This window comes from Colossoma macropomum, unplaced genomic scaffold, assembly GCF_904425465.1.
Source record: "Colossoma macropomum unplaced genomic scaffold, Colossoma_macropomum, whole genome shotgun sequence".
Classification (NCBI taxonomy): domain Eukaryota; kingdom Metazoa; phylum Chordata; class Actinopteri; order Characiformes; family Serrasalmidae; genus Colossoma; species Colossoma macropomum.
In genome coordinates, this window is record NW_023494803.1 from 24,199,383 (window position 1) to 24,215,702 (window position 16,320).

At 39.1% G+C, this 16,320-nt stretch overlaps 2 protein-coding genes across 2 annotated transcripts; one reads left to right on the plus strand and one right to left on the minus strand.

The window, feature by feature from the left end:
• Positions 1-9,816, minus strand: znf365 (zinc finger protein 365). The gene is made up of 6 exons (XM_036593845.1): positions 9,453-9,816; positions 7,387-8,111; positions 6,350-6,521; positions 6,183-6,229; positions 5,621-5,740; positions 1-5,447 (listed from the first exon to the last, which is right to left on the minus strand). The coding sequence occupies exons 2-6, from the start codon at positions 8,097-8,099 to the stop codon at positions 5,399-5,401; spliced, it is 1,101 nt and encodes a 366-aa protein (XP_036449738.1). The 5' UTR covers positions 8,100-8,111; positions 9,453-9,816; the 3' UTR covers positions 1-5,398.
• A 340-nt stretch (positions 9,817-10,156) lies between these two features.
• rtkn2a (rhotekin 2a) lies at positions 10,157-16,050 on the plus strand. The gene is made up of 12 exons (XM_036592553.1): positions 10,157-10,345; positions 11,518-11,720; positions 11,832-11,884; positions 12,029-12,082; positions 13,228-13,345; positions 13,446-13,646; positions 13,742-13,836; positions 14,324-14,430; positions 14,556-14,687; positions 14,989-15,151; positions 15,261-15,368; positions 15,461-16,050. The coding sequence occupies exons 1-12, from the start codon at positions 10,211-10,213 to the stop codon at positions 16,048-16,050; spliced, it is 1,959 nt and encodes a 652-aa protein (XP_036448446.1). The 5' UTR covers positions 10,157-10,210.
• Positions 16,051-16,320: the final 270 nt, after the last annotated feature.

Here is a 16,320-nt window from a genome sequence, read left to right on the forward strand (position 1 = left end):
TCTGGTAGCAGGATATTCATATTTTAATAAACAAACTGTAATTGCCACAGTGCTGGGTAATATATATATATATATATATATATATGTATATGTATATAGATAGCAATGACATGTCAATACTTTTAATAACAATAATAATCACAATTTTATTTGTCAGAAGGTCACACAGAGCAGCACAGATCCTGCAAGACCTCACAGTGTTGCATGTGTAATAGCGACGATGAGATCCAAAGAGAAAGGCACACACAAGTTGGCTATGTAACCTAGCAAAAACAAAGCTTGACATTTCAAACAGAAACTAGCATGGCACATTCAAAAGCGGTAAAGTCAAATCAGACCGGCTTATATCAGGGCATGTCAAACAATAATACATAAATCAAACGACAACTTATTCGGATTTGTCTAACTTTTTGATTGTCCTTCAAAGTATACCTTCATTTTACTTATACTGTACACGAATGATTGCACAATGCCCTCCAGATATCCTGGACCTCTTCTTCACAACACTGCTCAGTCATCTCTTAAAAAATAGATTTTCACATATTGCACTAGTTACAGAACATCTACAGCATGCTCACTCACAATATACAATGGCCGACCCCATGCTCTCCCAACACTATTATACGGGTCTCTTCTTTGGGCCCATCACAGAAGAGAGCTTATATGTTCAGCGAATCTCATAAAACAACTTGAGGGAACCACAAAGAACAGAACAAGAATGTAAAACTGTCAGTATAGAGCTGAGATGGTGTAGCTGATAACAATTGAACCACAACGCATAACACTACAGACCTACGGATACATCATCCACTCATGTCTTCTACTAACATATACGCATTTATACTGGAAGATGTCACTTTATTGTAGTGGCACTTTTATCTTGCCAGCTAATTTGGGGGTTGGCTTTTAATTCATTTGCTTAAGTTTTGTGTCAGTGTTAACAATATACCTCATAATGGATCAAATAATCTGTCTCCTTTCAACAACATGAATTAGGGCTGCACAATATATAGTTTAATATTATTATATTGGCCTTTGCAATACTAATGGCACAGAAAACTGCAACCTGCATATGAGCCTTTAATCAAACACAGTATGCTGTTAGCATCTTGACTACAGTTCAAGATTATTTTTTCTGTGGGTGTTTTGTATTCATATGGCAGCATAATCTGGATTTCTTTTCAAATTCAAATGCAAATTTGAGAATTCTAATTAAGTGGTGTTTTTACTGGCCACAGCTTGACGATAAGTTTTTTTTGTTTGTTTGTTCATTTATACAAATACACACTTTGCACTTGAATTTGAAAAAAATCCAGAACATGTTGCCATATATTCATGTAACCCAACAAGTTAATTATTGGTGAATATAATGCAGGCCAATCTTTAACTAGATCACATTACTGATGTGTGACTGTTTAAAGACCCACTGCACTCAAAAAATGTCTTGGATGGTTTATAATGGTAATATAGACTGATCTATATTTTTGTATCAAACGTGTTACCATAGCACAGAGTTCACATGTTTCACCTTTGTGTCAAAACACAGTCTTTCTCAGAACATCCAAAAAAAAGTCATTTGTGTTTCACAAAGGAGCTTGAACGTATGATGGTCCAATATACTAAAATATGCGAAAATATGCGTTATATTAGAGAATCTCTGTCCCCATCCTCATCTTGCTTCCCTTGGTTTACTGTCACATTTTTGCAGTGTTATTGGATGCATCATACATATCAGAGCTGTCAACAACTCTGGGAGGAACCTCAAAAGGCATAGTTAGATACGCATGTACCTGACTTTTTGGGAATATATTTGTAAATAAATGCAACAAAGCTAGCACACAGTTGAATTAAAATCAATGATGCATTTTACAGTTAACTGTAATGGCTTGTATAATGAAAACGTGCTAACTTACTAACTCTGCTCAAGGGTCCTTGGGAAGTGAAGTCAGGACAGGGCTGTGTTTTTGTGTGTGTGTGTGTGGGGCTTAAGCTACTTTTAATTAACATCCTAGTCAGCATCAGCAGCTAACATTAGCTTAGCAAGAAAGCTAATCTTCCAGAAATTTCAGCTCACTGATGCTGCACAGAGGCAAATTTAGAGCAGAGGTCTCCAAATCTGGACCTTCACTGGTACGTGTGACACTAGGTGGCCAATCAGTTACATCAAGAGTTTTGTTAACTCCCAGTGATAACAAAATCCTTGAATGGAAACTAAATTCAAGGTCCAGATTCAAAGATCTTTGGTTTAGAGGATTAAAATGAGGTATAGGTGCCAGAGCGACAGAATCTTTCTGATTATTAATATTACAGTGGGTGCTTTGATTCTGCTCTGCCACATCTGTTCAAACCAGAGTATATGAGTGGAGTGGAGCGGCAGACATTTCTGCTCCTCTCTCAAAGCATTCTGTAATCACTGAGCTCCGACTCCAGTTTTCTATTTGCTTGCTTTCCACTCACACAGAGAAAACCAGCTCCATGTCCACTCCTTATAATTCATTGTTATGATATTTATTTTATGTCTTGAACATATAACTTATATAGTTTATTGAACTGTATTAATTATATAGTACAATTATATAATTTTCAGTAAGTATATGTTTGAAAAAATGGCAAAATCACAAACCAGAAAACTGGTGAGGGTAAACAAATACACATGCTCTTAACATAATCTGATTTACTATTTACGCAGAAAAATGGACGACACAAGACTTACAACTTGGCATGATTTCTGTAGAACTTTGTTGCGTTCAGTGAGAATTTCCAGTATCCACCTAAATCCTGTGGCCTCTGATGTTTTGAGTGTCTTATGGATAGAAATTTCGGCAAAGTATAAACAGACAATACATTACATGCTTAAGCATCCTAACATAATATATAAATAATAATAAATAAAAATATAATTTTATATATATAATATATACATCTTAATTGTTGGGTGCTTGTGTGCTGATACTTGTAACCGAACTGTTAACAACAGAAACCTGAGCCTGCATGAGAGAAACGCTTTAGTCAGAGGATTCTCCAACCATTCACATACTCTGATTCAAACACAGAGACAGTGTGCAGGGTAGTGTGTGTGTTTGTGTGTGGGGGTGGGGGGGGGGGTGTAGAAAGGGAGCAGCAAGGGGGTGTTTACAATTTGTATAATCATTTATGTTCCTAGATCTTGGCATTCTTAATGAGTGTTGAGGTTTAGGAGCACTCCTATTCCATTTTTAGTAGTTTACTGACCATAACAATAAGACATTAAAATACAAGACCATTTATTATTCAGGATATATGATTTTGTTGTGTTTTAATTTATGACATTTGGGGGACTAATATATTGTTATATAGGTGTATCGCAATATGTAGCAATACGATAAAAACACTAATATGTTATCCATATCATGCAGCCCTAATCTTAATCCAGTAAGCAGGACTTTAACCAGTGTTAATATTTTGTTTTTCAGTACTGAGCTACAGTCAAAGAGCACTACCACTCTTCATTTTCAGTCTGAAGTTGCACAATCATGTATGTTTGCTTTGCAGCACATTGTGAAAGGCCACATTCCATAAACATGTCTGCTACATCACAATCAACTAACTAGGTATGATCAGTATTCCTCATCAGATATGAACTTGACTGAATCAAGTTTGTATGCATGCTCCTTCTCAGTTAGTACTGAAGTACTGAAATGTACTAAAGACTAATCCTGCAATTTTAAATGCGGTCATAGCAATGCTCAACATAATCCCAGTCTAAATGGTCAATTATAAAGTCACTTTAGTGCAGCCCTAGTTTAGATTACACGAATGGTTGATGGTGAGAAAACTGTTCTAGGGCTGCACCTCCATTTAAACTGTAAGCCACAAACAGCACAAAGTTTAGAATTGAATGACCATTTAATAAAACTGAATATGTAAAGAGAATTGGTAACCTGCAAAATGATAAGTTTTTTGAGTAATAATTAAGAAATAAGATGCAAATTATTTGATACTTTGGAAAATGCTAAAATCAACATCCATTTTAGGTTTGTAAAGCTCAAACCAAACTGCTGTAACAGATACAGGCTACTATATCATCTTTAAAACTGCTACATAGATTTGCCAAAATGGAGCTTAAGACAATACGTGCTATTGCTCTAGTTACACCCACTGATGATTTTAGCTTTGATGCCCACTCACCTCAAAATGCCATGTAAAATGAATAATCATCAGGCTATGGGAGATGAATCCCAGTCAAGCATCAGTGAAAATACAAGCCAAATACCTACTTCTTCTAATATGAAAAGAAAGTTGAGCTAATATTGCCAATCAAAGATTTTTTTACCCTTTAACTGGAATTTTGTATAAGGCTGGCTACTGTTAGGAGGCATTTCACAGAATGTTGACTACATTGAGATGCTTGTAGACATCCCCAGGCAATAGCACCACTAAAATATAGGTTATGTGCATTAATGCGTTCAGATATTATCTTAGACATTCATACTGTGCAACAGCACCTTCAAAAAGACACCAAAGTAAATACTGGAGACAAATAAATACAATATTTGATTTTTTTTCTAAGCAAAACAGTGTTTTCTGCTAACACATAATCAAACACAAACCGCAAGCTGAAAGTACTACAGATTTTGACCTATTTTGACAGAGCTGGTTGTGTTTCTGATATTTTACAGTACATTCATACTGCTAAGATGCAAGTATTGGTTAGATATGAAGTATTCAGTTCTTGGACGATTTGAATCAGTTTATGTTTCTGTAGAATGTAAACTGCTAACTGAAGTAGCTATGTGTAACAGATTTAAAGGGCAGTTTCATCATGTGTCCATAATGTCGTTGATGTGCTCTCGCAGCACTAGAGATGGAGTCTTATAACATTCCACAGAGTGAATTTACTGACTATCAAAACACTAACATGCCATAGTTGAACACCACTAGAGCCTACAGGGTCCAGACTTAAACGCTATTTTAAGCCAATAAAGGTAACAAAGATACCAAGACTATCTCAGTAGTATCTACCTGCATCCACACAGACCAATGATGTGAAGCCCCAGGCAGGGTGGAAGAAGCACTTTCAAATTGGGCGTATTTACATTGCTGCTAAATCTTATTCAAAATAAAAGGTTTTAAGGTCAGGGTTATGGGTAAGGATAGCATCCATAATCACATCAGCTAGTATTGCTCCTTTCAAAATAAAAGGGGTTAAAGTTAGGGTTAGCTACATCCTCAACCGTGTTAGCTAGTTAGCAAGCTAACACACACTAAACGAGTGACTTTAAACATCATTATGTACAAACAGCTTGTCGAACAGTTTATTGTCACTAACAAGCTTTAGCAAAATAATGTTAGCTTTCTCACTTTACTTTAGCTAGCTAGCTAACTGGCTAACCTCCGCCCAAGCTGGGGCTTCTTCCACTCAAGCCCAGCCTGGGGCTTGCTCCGCAGGCCTGCCTTCCCACGTTATCCTGAAAAAGATATCTCATTGTCAACTTGTACTTCAGGAATGTATTTTTTTTCTTCATAATGTTCTTGTTTGTATATTAGCTTAAAATACAATCTCAATGCGCTACATTTTAAACATACATAGTACATTCAGTGCAAAGCTTGGTTGGCTCCCTAAACCTCATAACCGTCTGACCTGCTGCGCTGGAGCCAGCCCTGATGACCCAGTCTCTCCCCAGATGCTCTAGATGCTCCCCACCCAGAATGACACTCGTGTGCCTGCTCTTCATCATGGACCAGCTGCTCTCCTGTAGACCTGGCAGTACACACCAGAGCAAGTAAACTTTGTGTTTGTTTAAGAATAAGACGGGGATGAATCAATCAAATGCTTTGGAACATCTGTTGCAGATGACACATACATGCTTACATTTAAACAAATATACACACAATACGTCGACACACACATAAAAAAAATGACCTAACTTGATTATAACCCACTCAATACTATATATTCAAAATAGGCCTTGAATGCAAATGTTGCTAAGAGATCATGACTTATAAACTACAGTGATACGATCCTCTACTAGCCCTGTGTGATCCCAATAAATAAGTAATAATGTCTGCTGCAAGGCATTTAAGGCAAATCAGGCCATGATTTACAGTGAACCCCTTTCAGTCTATCATGTGCATACTGGACAAAACCAAAAAGTCCATATTTCAAGGTCAATATGAATATGTAAAGAAAATCCGCTCAATACCTGCTTTTGGTTATTCTTTGGGGACCAACATCAGCTGAAGGAGGGCTCTAGATGGATAACAGAGCAAAAGAAAAGAAGAACTCAAGTTTTTCTTTATAGCCAATACTGTTACTGTAAGCATGCTCTGTATACTGTATTCCACTGTGACAGTGAAAGCTGTGACATACAGGGTGAGCCGTGCAGTAGTGCTGGTGTGGAGTGCTCTGGTAGTACTCCAGCAGTCTTTCAGCCAGAGCGATGCGTCGCAGGAGGCTCTCGATGAACCGTCGCAAACGCACTTTCCCACACATTTCATGCTGTGCTGCTGCTTCCAGAAATTTCTGGATAGTGATCACTTCCCTAAAACCAGTTACAAACAACTGCTCATTTACTTCAAAAATATTACATTACAGAAATATTACAATTATATAATTCCTTACAATTAATCAGCTGAGAGTTCTCATCAACTCAAAATGCTAAAAGATGTTTTAGCCTAAATCCAGTATGGCCAACTCCTTGTCACTTTGTGTGAATAATTGTGTGAAACATGTTTAAAGTATGGTCACTTTATGTACTTTATTGTTGTCAAAAAAAAAAAGAATAGAAAAAAGAACAACAAAAAAGAATGAATAAAATCTGAGACATCCTCTAACAAGCCTATCTGAATTGACTTGAAAAGACTCATATCTGCAAATACTGAAAATTACTTGGCAGACTTTTCCACAATTTTCAGGCTCTGTATGCATTTGCAAATTTATATTAATACATTCTGGCATTATTACATTTTCCTGTGTCCTTGTGTTTATAAAGCTTTACGTACACAATAAAAACGATGGTTCTTTGCTTAGTAAAATGGTTCTTTAGATTGACAGAGAACGTGTTGTACGATTCTATGTAGAACTTTTTTGAAAATGGTTCTATATACCACTAAAAAGCTTTCTTCCATTGTTACGATATCAAGCTTGTAACAGTACAATAACTTTTTTTGGTGCTATACAGAACTATTTTCAAAAAGGTTCTTTATACAACCATATATAACACATTCTCCATCAATCTGAAGAAATATTTTGCCATGCCTTTAATAAGGGACCCTTGAAGAACCATCTTTTTAAGTGTGTATATTTGTTGTGTTAAGTATTGTATGTCTGTGAAGTCTGTGCCGTCATTAGAACTGTGCTGCATCTGTCTTATTCCTGCTCTGGATTATTCATTAGGCCGTACTTACTGTTTTCTGCGCTCCAGCTCATGTTCAGACATGCTGAGCTGCTGCTTCAGTGTGGCGATGACCATGACGGCGGCGTCCACCTGCCTGCTAAGTGCCCGCTCGCGCTCTAGCACTTCCTGCCGCTCCTGGGCCAGGTGGTGCGAGTGAGCTCGCTCACACAGCAGTGCCGTGTCCGTCTGTGCCAGCTCGGAACTGAGCCGCAACAGCCGCCGTTCCATGCTACTATTGGCCGTCCTCATCATGCCTTCCAGTCTCTGCCCCACCGAGGCCACCGGTGCAGAGAGGAGCTCAGTGCCAACAGGCGTCTCCCCACAAGCCGCACTCTTTTCTGGAGACAGAGGTCCCTCTTGACACTGTTCAGGTGGAGGGGGTTCAGAGCTGAATGGGAGTTTGTGCTCCCCCCTCCCAAGAGAGTGAGTGTCGGTGCCTGCATCTTTTGTTGTCTGGGTCTCGGCGATGGCCCTCTTGCCATCCTCCGCACAGTCAGGGTATGAGTGGCCCCTGCTGTTTGGTAGGCTGAGGTCATGCCTGGGGTGTGTATGGTATGTGTGGCTGTACTCCAGGTGGGCCCTCAGCGCAGCAAGACTGTGGAACCGCTCATGCTCTCCGCACCGAGGGCAACGAAATGGGAGCTGAGACGGTGCCCCCGCACCACAGGCCTGGCCATTCTCCACAAACAGGGTCGTGTTTCGGGTGCACAACTTCTGCTGCATGTCAGAAATAACCTGATAACATAACATCACAACTGCTTAGTATCAAGTATTAAGAATTTGGTTACATCTTGCAAAACCTTTCCCATTAATCAAATCTTGCAAAATTTCAGCAGAATTCAATCTCTGAGATGTGAACAAAGTCATTAAGACTATCTTGATGTGAAATGATGCATTAAAGCAGTTTGGGTTTCTATACAGTGGTGGTCCTGATGTCTACAATACAAATATAGCCACTTCATTTGCTCTCCAAAATGTGACCAGTGAACCTATTTACTATTATTATAATTGTGGTAAATCAGTTGCCTTACAACTTGGATAACATGGATAAAAAACAGCTTCATTTAAAACCTTTTCTCAAAACTGTCATAAAACATTGTCTGAGACATCAGGCAGTATACTCATAATAATTATGTAATAACTTTCTGTGAGGTAGCTTTTAGAGGTATTACAACTGGTTCAGCCCCAATGTGAACCGTTAACTGACAGCGCCGCATTTCAAACTCTGACTGACTTTCTTAAATCTTAATCTTAAAGACTGAATTATTCAAAAAATCAGCAGAGTTCCCCTTTAAATGTTAGCAAAGTCTTGTCACTAGTTTCCCTAGAGTGAAGCATTTCAAACTCTGGCTGACTTTCTTTACATCTCAGCGACTGAATTATTCAGAAATTTTGAAAAATTCGTTGAATACCCCTTTAAATGTTGCCATTGTCATCAGCACAGCTGGCCAAATGCTCCCTTAGGCTTTGATTATAAATGCATTAAGGTAATAGCAAATGCTCTCTGAGGGACTGGTTTCCATGAAATCCCCCAAACTGTAATTGTTAAGCCTAATTCACAAGCAGGAAAATCCTATTGCATTAGCTATAGCCTGAATAGCTGGATTTAGGTGGAACAGCAACCACAGCCTGCCAGCCAGCTCTAACAGGTTCTGACTACAATTTACACGCTGCTCTTTATAACACTGAGCCTGATTCATTTTAGAAACATGATTCATTTTAGAAATGTTTAAGGTTACAGTTTTGACACATCAAAATTTTAAACCAGATTACAAACCAACACGACCACAGTATTTCGCATGACGTAGATTACACAACTCAGATTCAATTAACACAGCTTTGTGCTGTTTGAGCACTAGCTTCTGATCTCCAATAGCCAGTCCATCAGTATGCAGATATGAATGTCATTATCAGTCGAAACTAAGGTTAGCTCGGCTGGCTTAGAGAAAAGGAGAAAAGCTCGTTGTGGAATAAGCCTTCTTCTTCTGGAGGCGTTCACTTGTTACTGCTAGATGTTAGACCGAATCGTGCAGCCAGACTAATGGAGACATTTCTCTAATGCCAGTCGTAAGTTACCTCCGTAAAAGCAGGTTCTGCGCTGATAACGTAGAGGGCTCGGCTCGAAGTAATCGGCTACGCCTTTGATCGGGCACCTCTCTTCAAATGATGATCATTCGGACCTCTTCGACAGGTAGCTGGCTGCTGGCTGCGCTTCTCGGTTTTTGCTCAGCGCACGTCTTGTCACCTGACGGTGCGATAGCTAACAACTCGATATGTGATGAACACATCTAACCTGCTGTAGGAACAGCCACATAAATGTCACAGACATCTTTGCTGAGATACCGAACGGCGCCCTCCATTAAAAAAATGACCTCGGATATAGATACGACAGCAACCCGCTGTCACTAGCCGCAGTCATAAGTGTCAGTGCCCCAGTTAACTATAGTGATTTGATAAGAATTACTGAAAATTCATTAGGATGCAGAGTGCGACAGACAATCGGGTCGATCCATTCGAGCACAGACGGGACAGTTCAAACAAAAAACGTCTTAAATACAAACATTTTATACAGCAAAGACCACAAAACAACAATGCGAACTATTTAAACCTTTTACTAAATGAAAACACTTATAATTCGTGAATGTGATTATATTTACTCAGTAGCTTTAGTGAGATACATCTCCACTCGTCCATTTCAAAATTTGAAAGTGGTACGATCCGGTGATTGTTTAGGCAACGGTGAGGTTTGAAGGCAGACTATTGGCTGAAGCCCGGCCGCGGAGCGCGTCGGTTTGTTGGCCTAGAGGGGCCTGTCTCTCCGGGAAGGAGCCAATATGGAGCTGCCGCGGGACGGACGAATTTTTAGGCGAAATGTTGGGGCGAGGTCCACTGTGTCGTCGTGTTCGTCTTTCGCCATGGAGGTTAAGAGGAAGAAAATAAGAGAAAGCACATTGTTTTTACAAAACGAGGTATGTTTGTGCTGCTCGAGTCAGAGTTATTCACAATGTTGTGGTAGTGATTTAGCCTCAGGTTAACGTTACGTTACATAGTTCACGGACTGATAAGTATCCAGAAGCATCTCTTAGTTCTTCTGTTGGTAAACAAGCCAATCTAGGCAATGTTAATAACCTTAATAATATGAGTAGCTACGTAAATTTAACCGAAGAATGTGACTAACTAAACTAAACCAAACCAAAAAGTTAATGTATACCGTATGATTTTCGAAGCCAAAAATCACTGTAAGACAACAAAAGGTTTATAGGTTGTGCTTAATCAGATTTAAAAACTAGTCAAAAATTGTGTTCTCACCTTAAAACTAGCTAACTACCTGATGTGTGTTCCACCCTAGCTCCAGATTTGTCTCTGAATGTCAGTCTCACTTCTGGGACTAGTTCTACGCTTGCTTGACCACCTAACACTTCATTCAATGTCCTTTTCAGGCGAGAGCAAGAGGCATGAAACGATGCACAAGCCTGAATGACACTGAGCAGATAATAGAGGACATGAATTTGTTGTACATACGACAAATTTCTAAGAAACTACAGGTAGCCAAAGACCAAACTGTATGTCTAAAGGGGTGTGTGGTGTTGTCTCTCTATCCTTTTTTAATGATCTAGTTTTTGAATTTGTGTTGTTATTAAAATGCACGTTTTGGCCTCTTGCACTATTTAAAAGTAAGTTCATTCTGAAACATCACTACACAGCTCTTAAGACTGGTTTGCTAGCTAGAGAGTTTCATTGTTTAGGTCGTCCTGTGTCTTTCTTCACCAGAGTTTCTTCCTACTCCACCTACTTGCATAAAAGCCCCTTTTCATTCTTGTCTCGGTGCATTATTTCAGCCTGCCATATGGCCACTGCCCATGAAATGGGAAAATCAGTGAAGGCTGCTGGAAATTACTCTCCAACTGTCTCATTGTTATAATAGTTCTTGTTCCATTCCCATGCATCCAGCAGTGATTCAGAAGACTCTGTACCCTCTTCACATTTTGTAACATCTTGTCTCCCCAAGAATTACATTGCAGTGATCTTCCCTCATTCCACCGTCTGCGTCCTGTGTCTGTAGTATGCACATTTTGTCTCCCATGAGGTTTGAAGGACACTGTAGAATGTCTGCCGATCTCTAATACTAGATTTTCCTCAGGACTGTGATATTCAAGAGAAGATGGACTTTGAGATGCGAATGAGAGCGGGTGCATACAAGCTTCTGGTTGCCAGCACCAAGAGAGAACAAATCCTTGATGCAGCCAAAAGCCTGATAACCTGCAATGCAAGAATCAAAGCCTACATGGCTGAGGCACAGCAGAGGAAGGAACAGCAGGACATGACTGAGAATTTTAGGAGGAGGTCTGACATGCTTTTTTGCTAAAAACAGCTGTGGACACATTTCACATTAAATGTAATAGTTTTGTGTATGAGGACTAACGGGCTAATTCTTAAAATGGCTTTGCTTTACAGATCTTTAGACTCCCAGAATCGAGTGGCTTGTAAGGGCAAAGTAGCTATATCTGGTAAGAAATAAGTTATTTATATAAGCATAGATATGTATAGAAATACTTACATAGATATAGGATGTTTTGTTTTTACTCAGTTTTTGATATAAAATGTAAGATCATGGTCCATTTTCCTCTGTTGTTCTTGTTTGTTTCTCTTAGGTCTGCGAATCCCTCTGTTTTGGAAGGATTCTGAACATTTCAGCAACAAAGGGAGTGGGTCTTTTTTCTGTTTATTCCCTTCTCCTGAGTACATATTGATTATAAGTACATACTCTGCCATTTTAGACAGAGATATTTCAGTGCTGCTTTTTTTTTTTGGCTATTCAGTAATGTTGGCATGAGAGAACCACTCTAATTTTGATTTTGCACTATAGTGTGTTTATGCGTTCATAGACAACAAGATGTAGCAGTTTGCTGTGCATTTTTTTAACTTGTTAACAAACGGGAGAGAACACTTTAAAAAACATTTTTTAAAAAGTCTTGATAATTTATCTATTAAAATGTAAACAAATCCATGCAGAGTGATTTCATGTGAAATGGTTCGTTGTAGATAAACTTACTGACTCTTACCGACTGTAATGGTAGTGATAGGAACCATGGGTCACAGTGTCTGCAATGCAAATATTTTATTAATTATTCAAAATGACAAGTGAAATGTACACATTTTTTTTAGCAGAGTTTTTAAATGTAATGTTGATGATAAAATAAGTGATTACACATGAAAAAACTATTTTGCCTTACAAAGCCCTCCATGTACATCTCTGCGATTAATGGATTTTAAAAAATGCATTTTAGATTAAAACAGACATTAAAGTCTTTAGATGTCTTGTTTCTATCACCAAAACTGTGAACAAATATGATGGTACATTTCATGTCACACCATGACTTTGTTTACATTTTAATCCATTTAGCAGTGGAAATTTAGAAAAATAAGTGGGATTGCCCTTTACGAAAGGGGCTACACAGCTGCTTTTGTCTCTGCTGTAATGCCTTAATTGATTTTAGACGGTCTTTCGTTTTTGTTGGGGACACATCGACACACTTTAGCCTTCATACGCTAAGTGCTCATATGGCCCTGACTAACTCTGAAGGTGGTTTGAGGGATCTGACCTCTGTGTTTTAGAGATGCATTGGACCCTTGTTCATGCCTGTAGTTTATGTGCATTATTTGCCAAAATGAGTGGTCATTCTCCTTATATTCAATATATACATTAACAAACTTTTAAAATTGAGCTTATATTTAGATAAAAAATGTTTCAGGCAGGAAATATAATGTTTTTTGTTTTTTTTTAATTGATGTTAAGAAATCAAGCTTTGTTTTCATACATAATGCATAACCACCTAAATCCATCAAACAGATTCTCAACGGGTGGCAGTTTTCTGTCTAATGAAGATTGGCTCTGAAATATTTGACACAGAGATGGTGATAGTTGACCGATCAGTGACTGATATCTGCTTTGAGGGTGTAACTGTCTTGTAAGTATTCAGTCCAGCACTATTTGTGATAAAATTTTAATTGCAGTGAAATAGACTAGAGCGAAAGCTTGTCCCTGTTTCATTACTTGTGTTGTCACAGTTCGGAGGCTAAGCCAGACTTTGAGCTGGCAGTTGAACTCTACAGCTGTGCAGTAGAAGAGGAGGCAACTCTGGTCAACACACCAAAGAAACTGGCCAGAAAATTTCGTTCCTCTTTTGGTAAAGCATCTGGAAAGAAACTTGGCTCCACTCTAGATGGAGGTGATCCTGATGCTTTTCTTCAGTCCAACCCAATGCCACCGTAAGGACCACACTAGTTTCAGTATCTCTGCATATCTGTGTATGACTGGAATTAGTGTTTTATGATTGTAGTTTTTCCATCTTCTTCTGTTTCAGTGGGGTACAATATTCTCTGTTGGCATACACAACCCTGGGTTTGGAACAGGCAGAAGGCTCATTCCAGTCTCACTCACTCATAGTCTTACAGAACGGTAAGTGACAAAACCATTTGTGCTGAACCTGCAAGTTATGGTTTAAGAGCTGTGTGTCATTTAAGCTTTGATATTTGGTTACAGACTTGCATTCTGATTTTTGTGTTTTCATTTGTTCCATTAATATTAGGGATGCACCAATGTGGAAATTGTATGCCAATGCTGATATTTATTTGTAGAGGTGGTGCAAAAACCCAGCATCTCCTAAACATTTCTGCTCTTACAAAGTACATAATACGTCATCAAATATTGTTTAACATACGGAGCATATTCAAACATCTGTCTGTTGTAAATAACATTTGTTTATTTTGTTTTTAAGCAGTTATTGGCCAATATTGATATAATTTTGATATCATTGTTCATCCCTAAATAATATTCTATAATCTCATCATGTTAGGGTCTACTTTTTAATCATTGCTGTATGGGGAAAGTGACTGTGGAAATGAAAGTGGCTTGTTTTGAATGGCTCCTGTTTCTGCTTGCTCAGTGGTGGCATCATCATGGCTGCCTCTCTATGGGAATCTGTGCTGTCAGCTGGTGGCACAGCCTCACTGCATGACACAGGATATGATGAGCGGCTATCTTAGCCAACAGGTAAAGGGCACAAACCTTTTAAACATCTTTTGTGTGTGGTATCACTACTCCTTCTGAACAACATACACTCTGAAAACAATGTAAGCTCTTGATATGCAGTATCAGACGTGTTTGTCTATGTTTAGCAAAGTATTGAGGGTTTGCAGCGCTGCTGCAGGCTGTACTGTGTGCTGAAGGCTGGCCTCCTCTCCTGCTATTTCACTCCTGAGGAGATCCAAGCCAAAGTGGAGCCCAGCTTTGTTATTCCTATAAACAAGGTAGGACAAGAAGCTAAAACAGTAGCAGCTATTGTATTTACAGCATACAGTAATTATGAATGTCTCATAATTGCAGTGCTTGGAATCAGCAGCTTGGATAGAATCAAACTTTTTTGGTTGTTTTTGTTGTGGTGGTTTTTTTGTTCTGTTTTTTTTTGTTCAAAAAATAGTAATGCACAACATATAATAATGGTCTTTTTGTCATTAAGAATCATAAATCAGCTGACACTGCCTACGATGGAAATTTTGAATGAGTTTTCTTACTGTTTCTTATTTACTTTATGCATGTATTTATGCATAGGACACCCGCATTCGTGTGGTGGAAGGGCATCAGAAGAGTGGAGCTAGACTGAGTCTGATTAATCCAGGGATGGGAGACCCCGCTAGCCATGTATTCACAGCTGAAACACCAGAACAATTGCAGGACTGGCTGAATGCCCTTTGGCAACACATTCATGACAAGAGTAAGTGAGAGATTCTTCTTGTGTTTGTATGCAATAGAGATAGAGATTAGCATGCTTTTTGTGTTTTTAAGGTTGGGTAAAGGATAAGGAATTGTTACCTATGCAATAGGTCAGTGGCAGCACACCTGTGACAGGCTGATGGAGATTCAGATTTTGTCCCCACGGAAGCCCCCACTTTTCCTCACCAAACAAGCTGACTCTGTTTACAATGACCTGAGTAAGGAATAGATTTCACACATTTTGATGGCTAAAGCATATTAAATGTACAGTTGTGGACTTATTGAAACTGGTTTTACTTTTGCTTTGCAGGCATTGGTTCACCAGGGAAATTTGAGAGTTTGACTGATATAATTCACAATAAGATCGAGGAAACTGATGGGCGCTTTCTTATTGGTCAAGAAGAGGAGAAGGAACCTCCTCATTGGGCAGCCCTGTTTGAGGGCTCCCATTCGATGGTGGTGCAGAAAACAGTTTTGTCACCAGGTAAAGAGAGTGCCCAGTCCACTTCCAGTCCAACTTTGAACAGCAACAAGAAGAGAAGAGCTCCTCCACCTCCCCCGGGTAAATTACCATTTGTCCAACCTGTCCCATGTCTTCTGGAGAAGGAGAACTCTTGTAAGGCGACGAGGCCTCGAACAGGGCGGCCTTCCCTGGATGCTAAATTCTCTGCCATCATTCAGCAGTTACAGAAGACCCATGCCCCACCACGCAAAAATCCACCTTTAGCCCAGATCGAGCCCTCTCAGAACCCTTACACTCCAAAAAAGAGGGATATTGAGCTTGCCCAGGCTGAACACGCAGAAAAAATGAGCACCGAAGCTCTTCAGCCTCCCATCCCTGCCCCCAGAAACAAACTGAGGAAGTCTTTTAGGGAGAAGATGAACCCCAAGGCCTGGTAAACTATTAACAAATGCAAATCAACCATACAGACGACATATCCTTTGTCTTGTCCTCTTTTGGTAGTTAATCCATAACCATAACCTATTTGTACACAACTGTAGACTTCAGTGTTGAATGGCAGAACTGAAGCCTAGCTCATGGCAGCTAATATCATGCATGTCTAACTGACCTTACAAACCTAACAAACTGTGAACACATGCATTTATAAACACTTACAAGTTTAACAAATAATAATGTAAAGAACCACTAAACTATATGCACTTTTGATA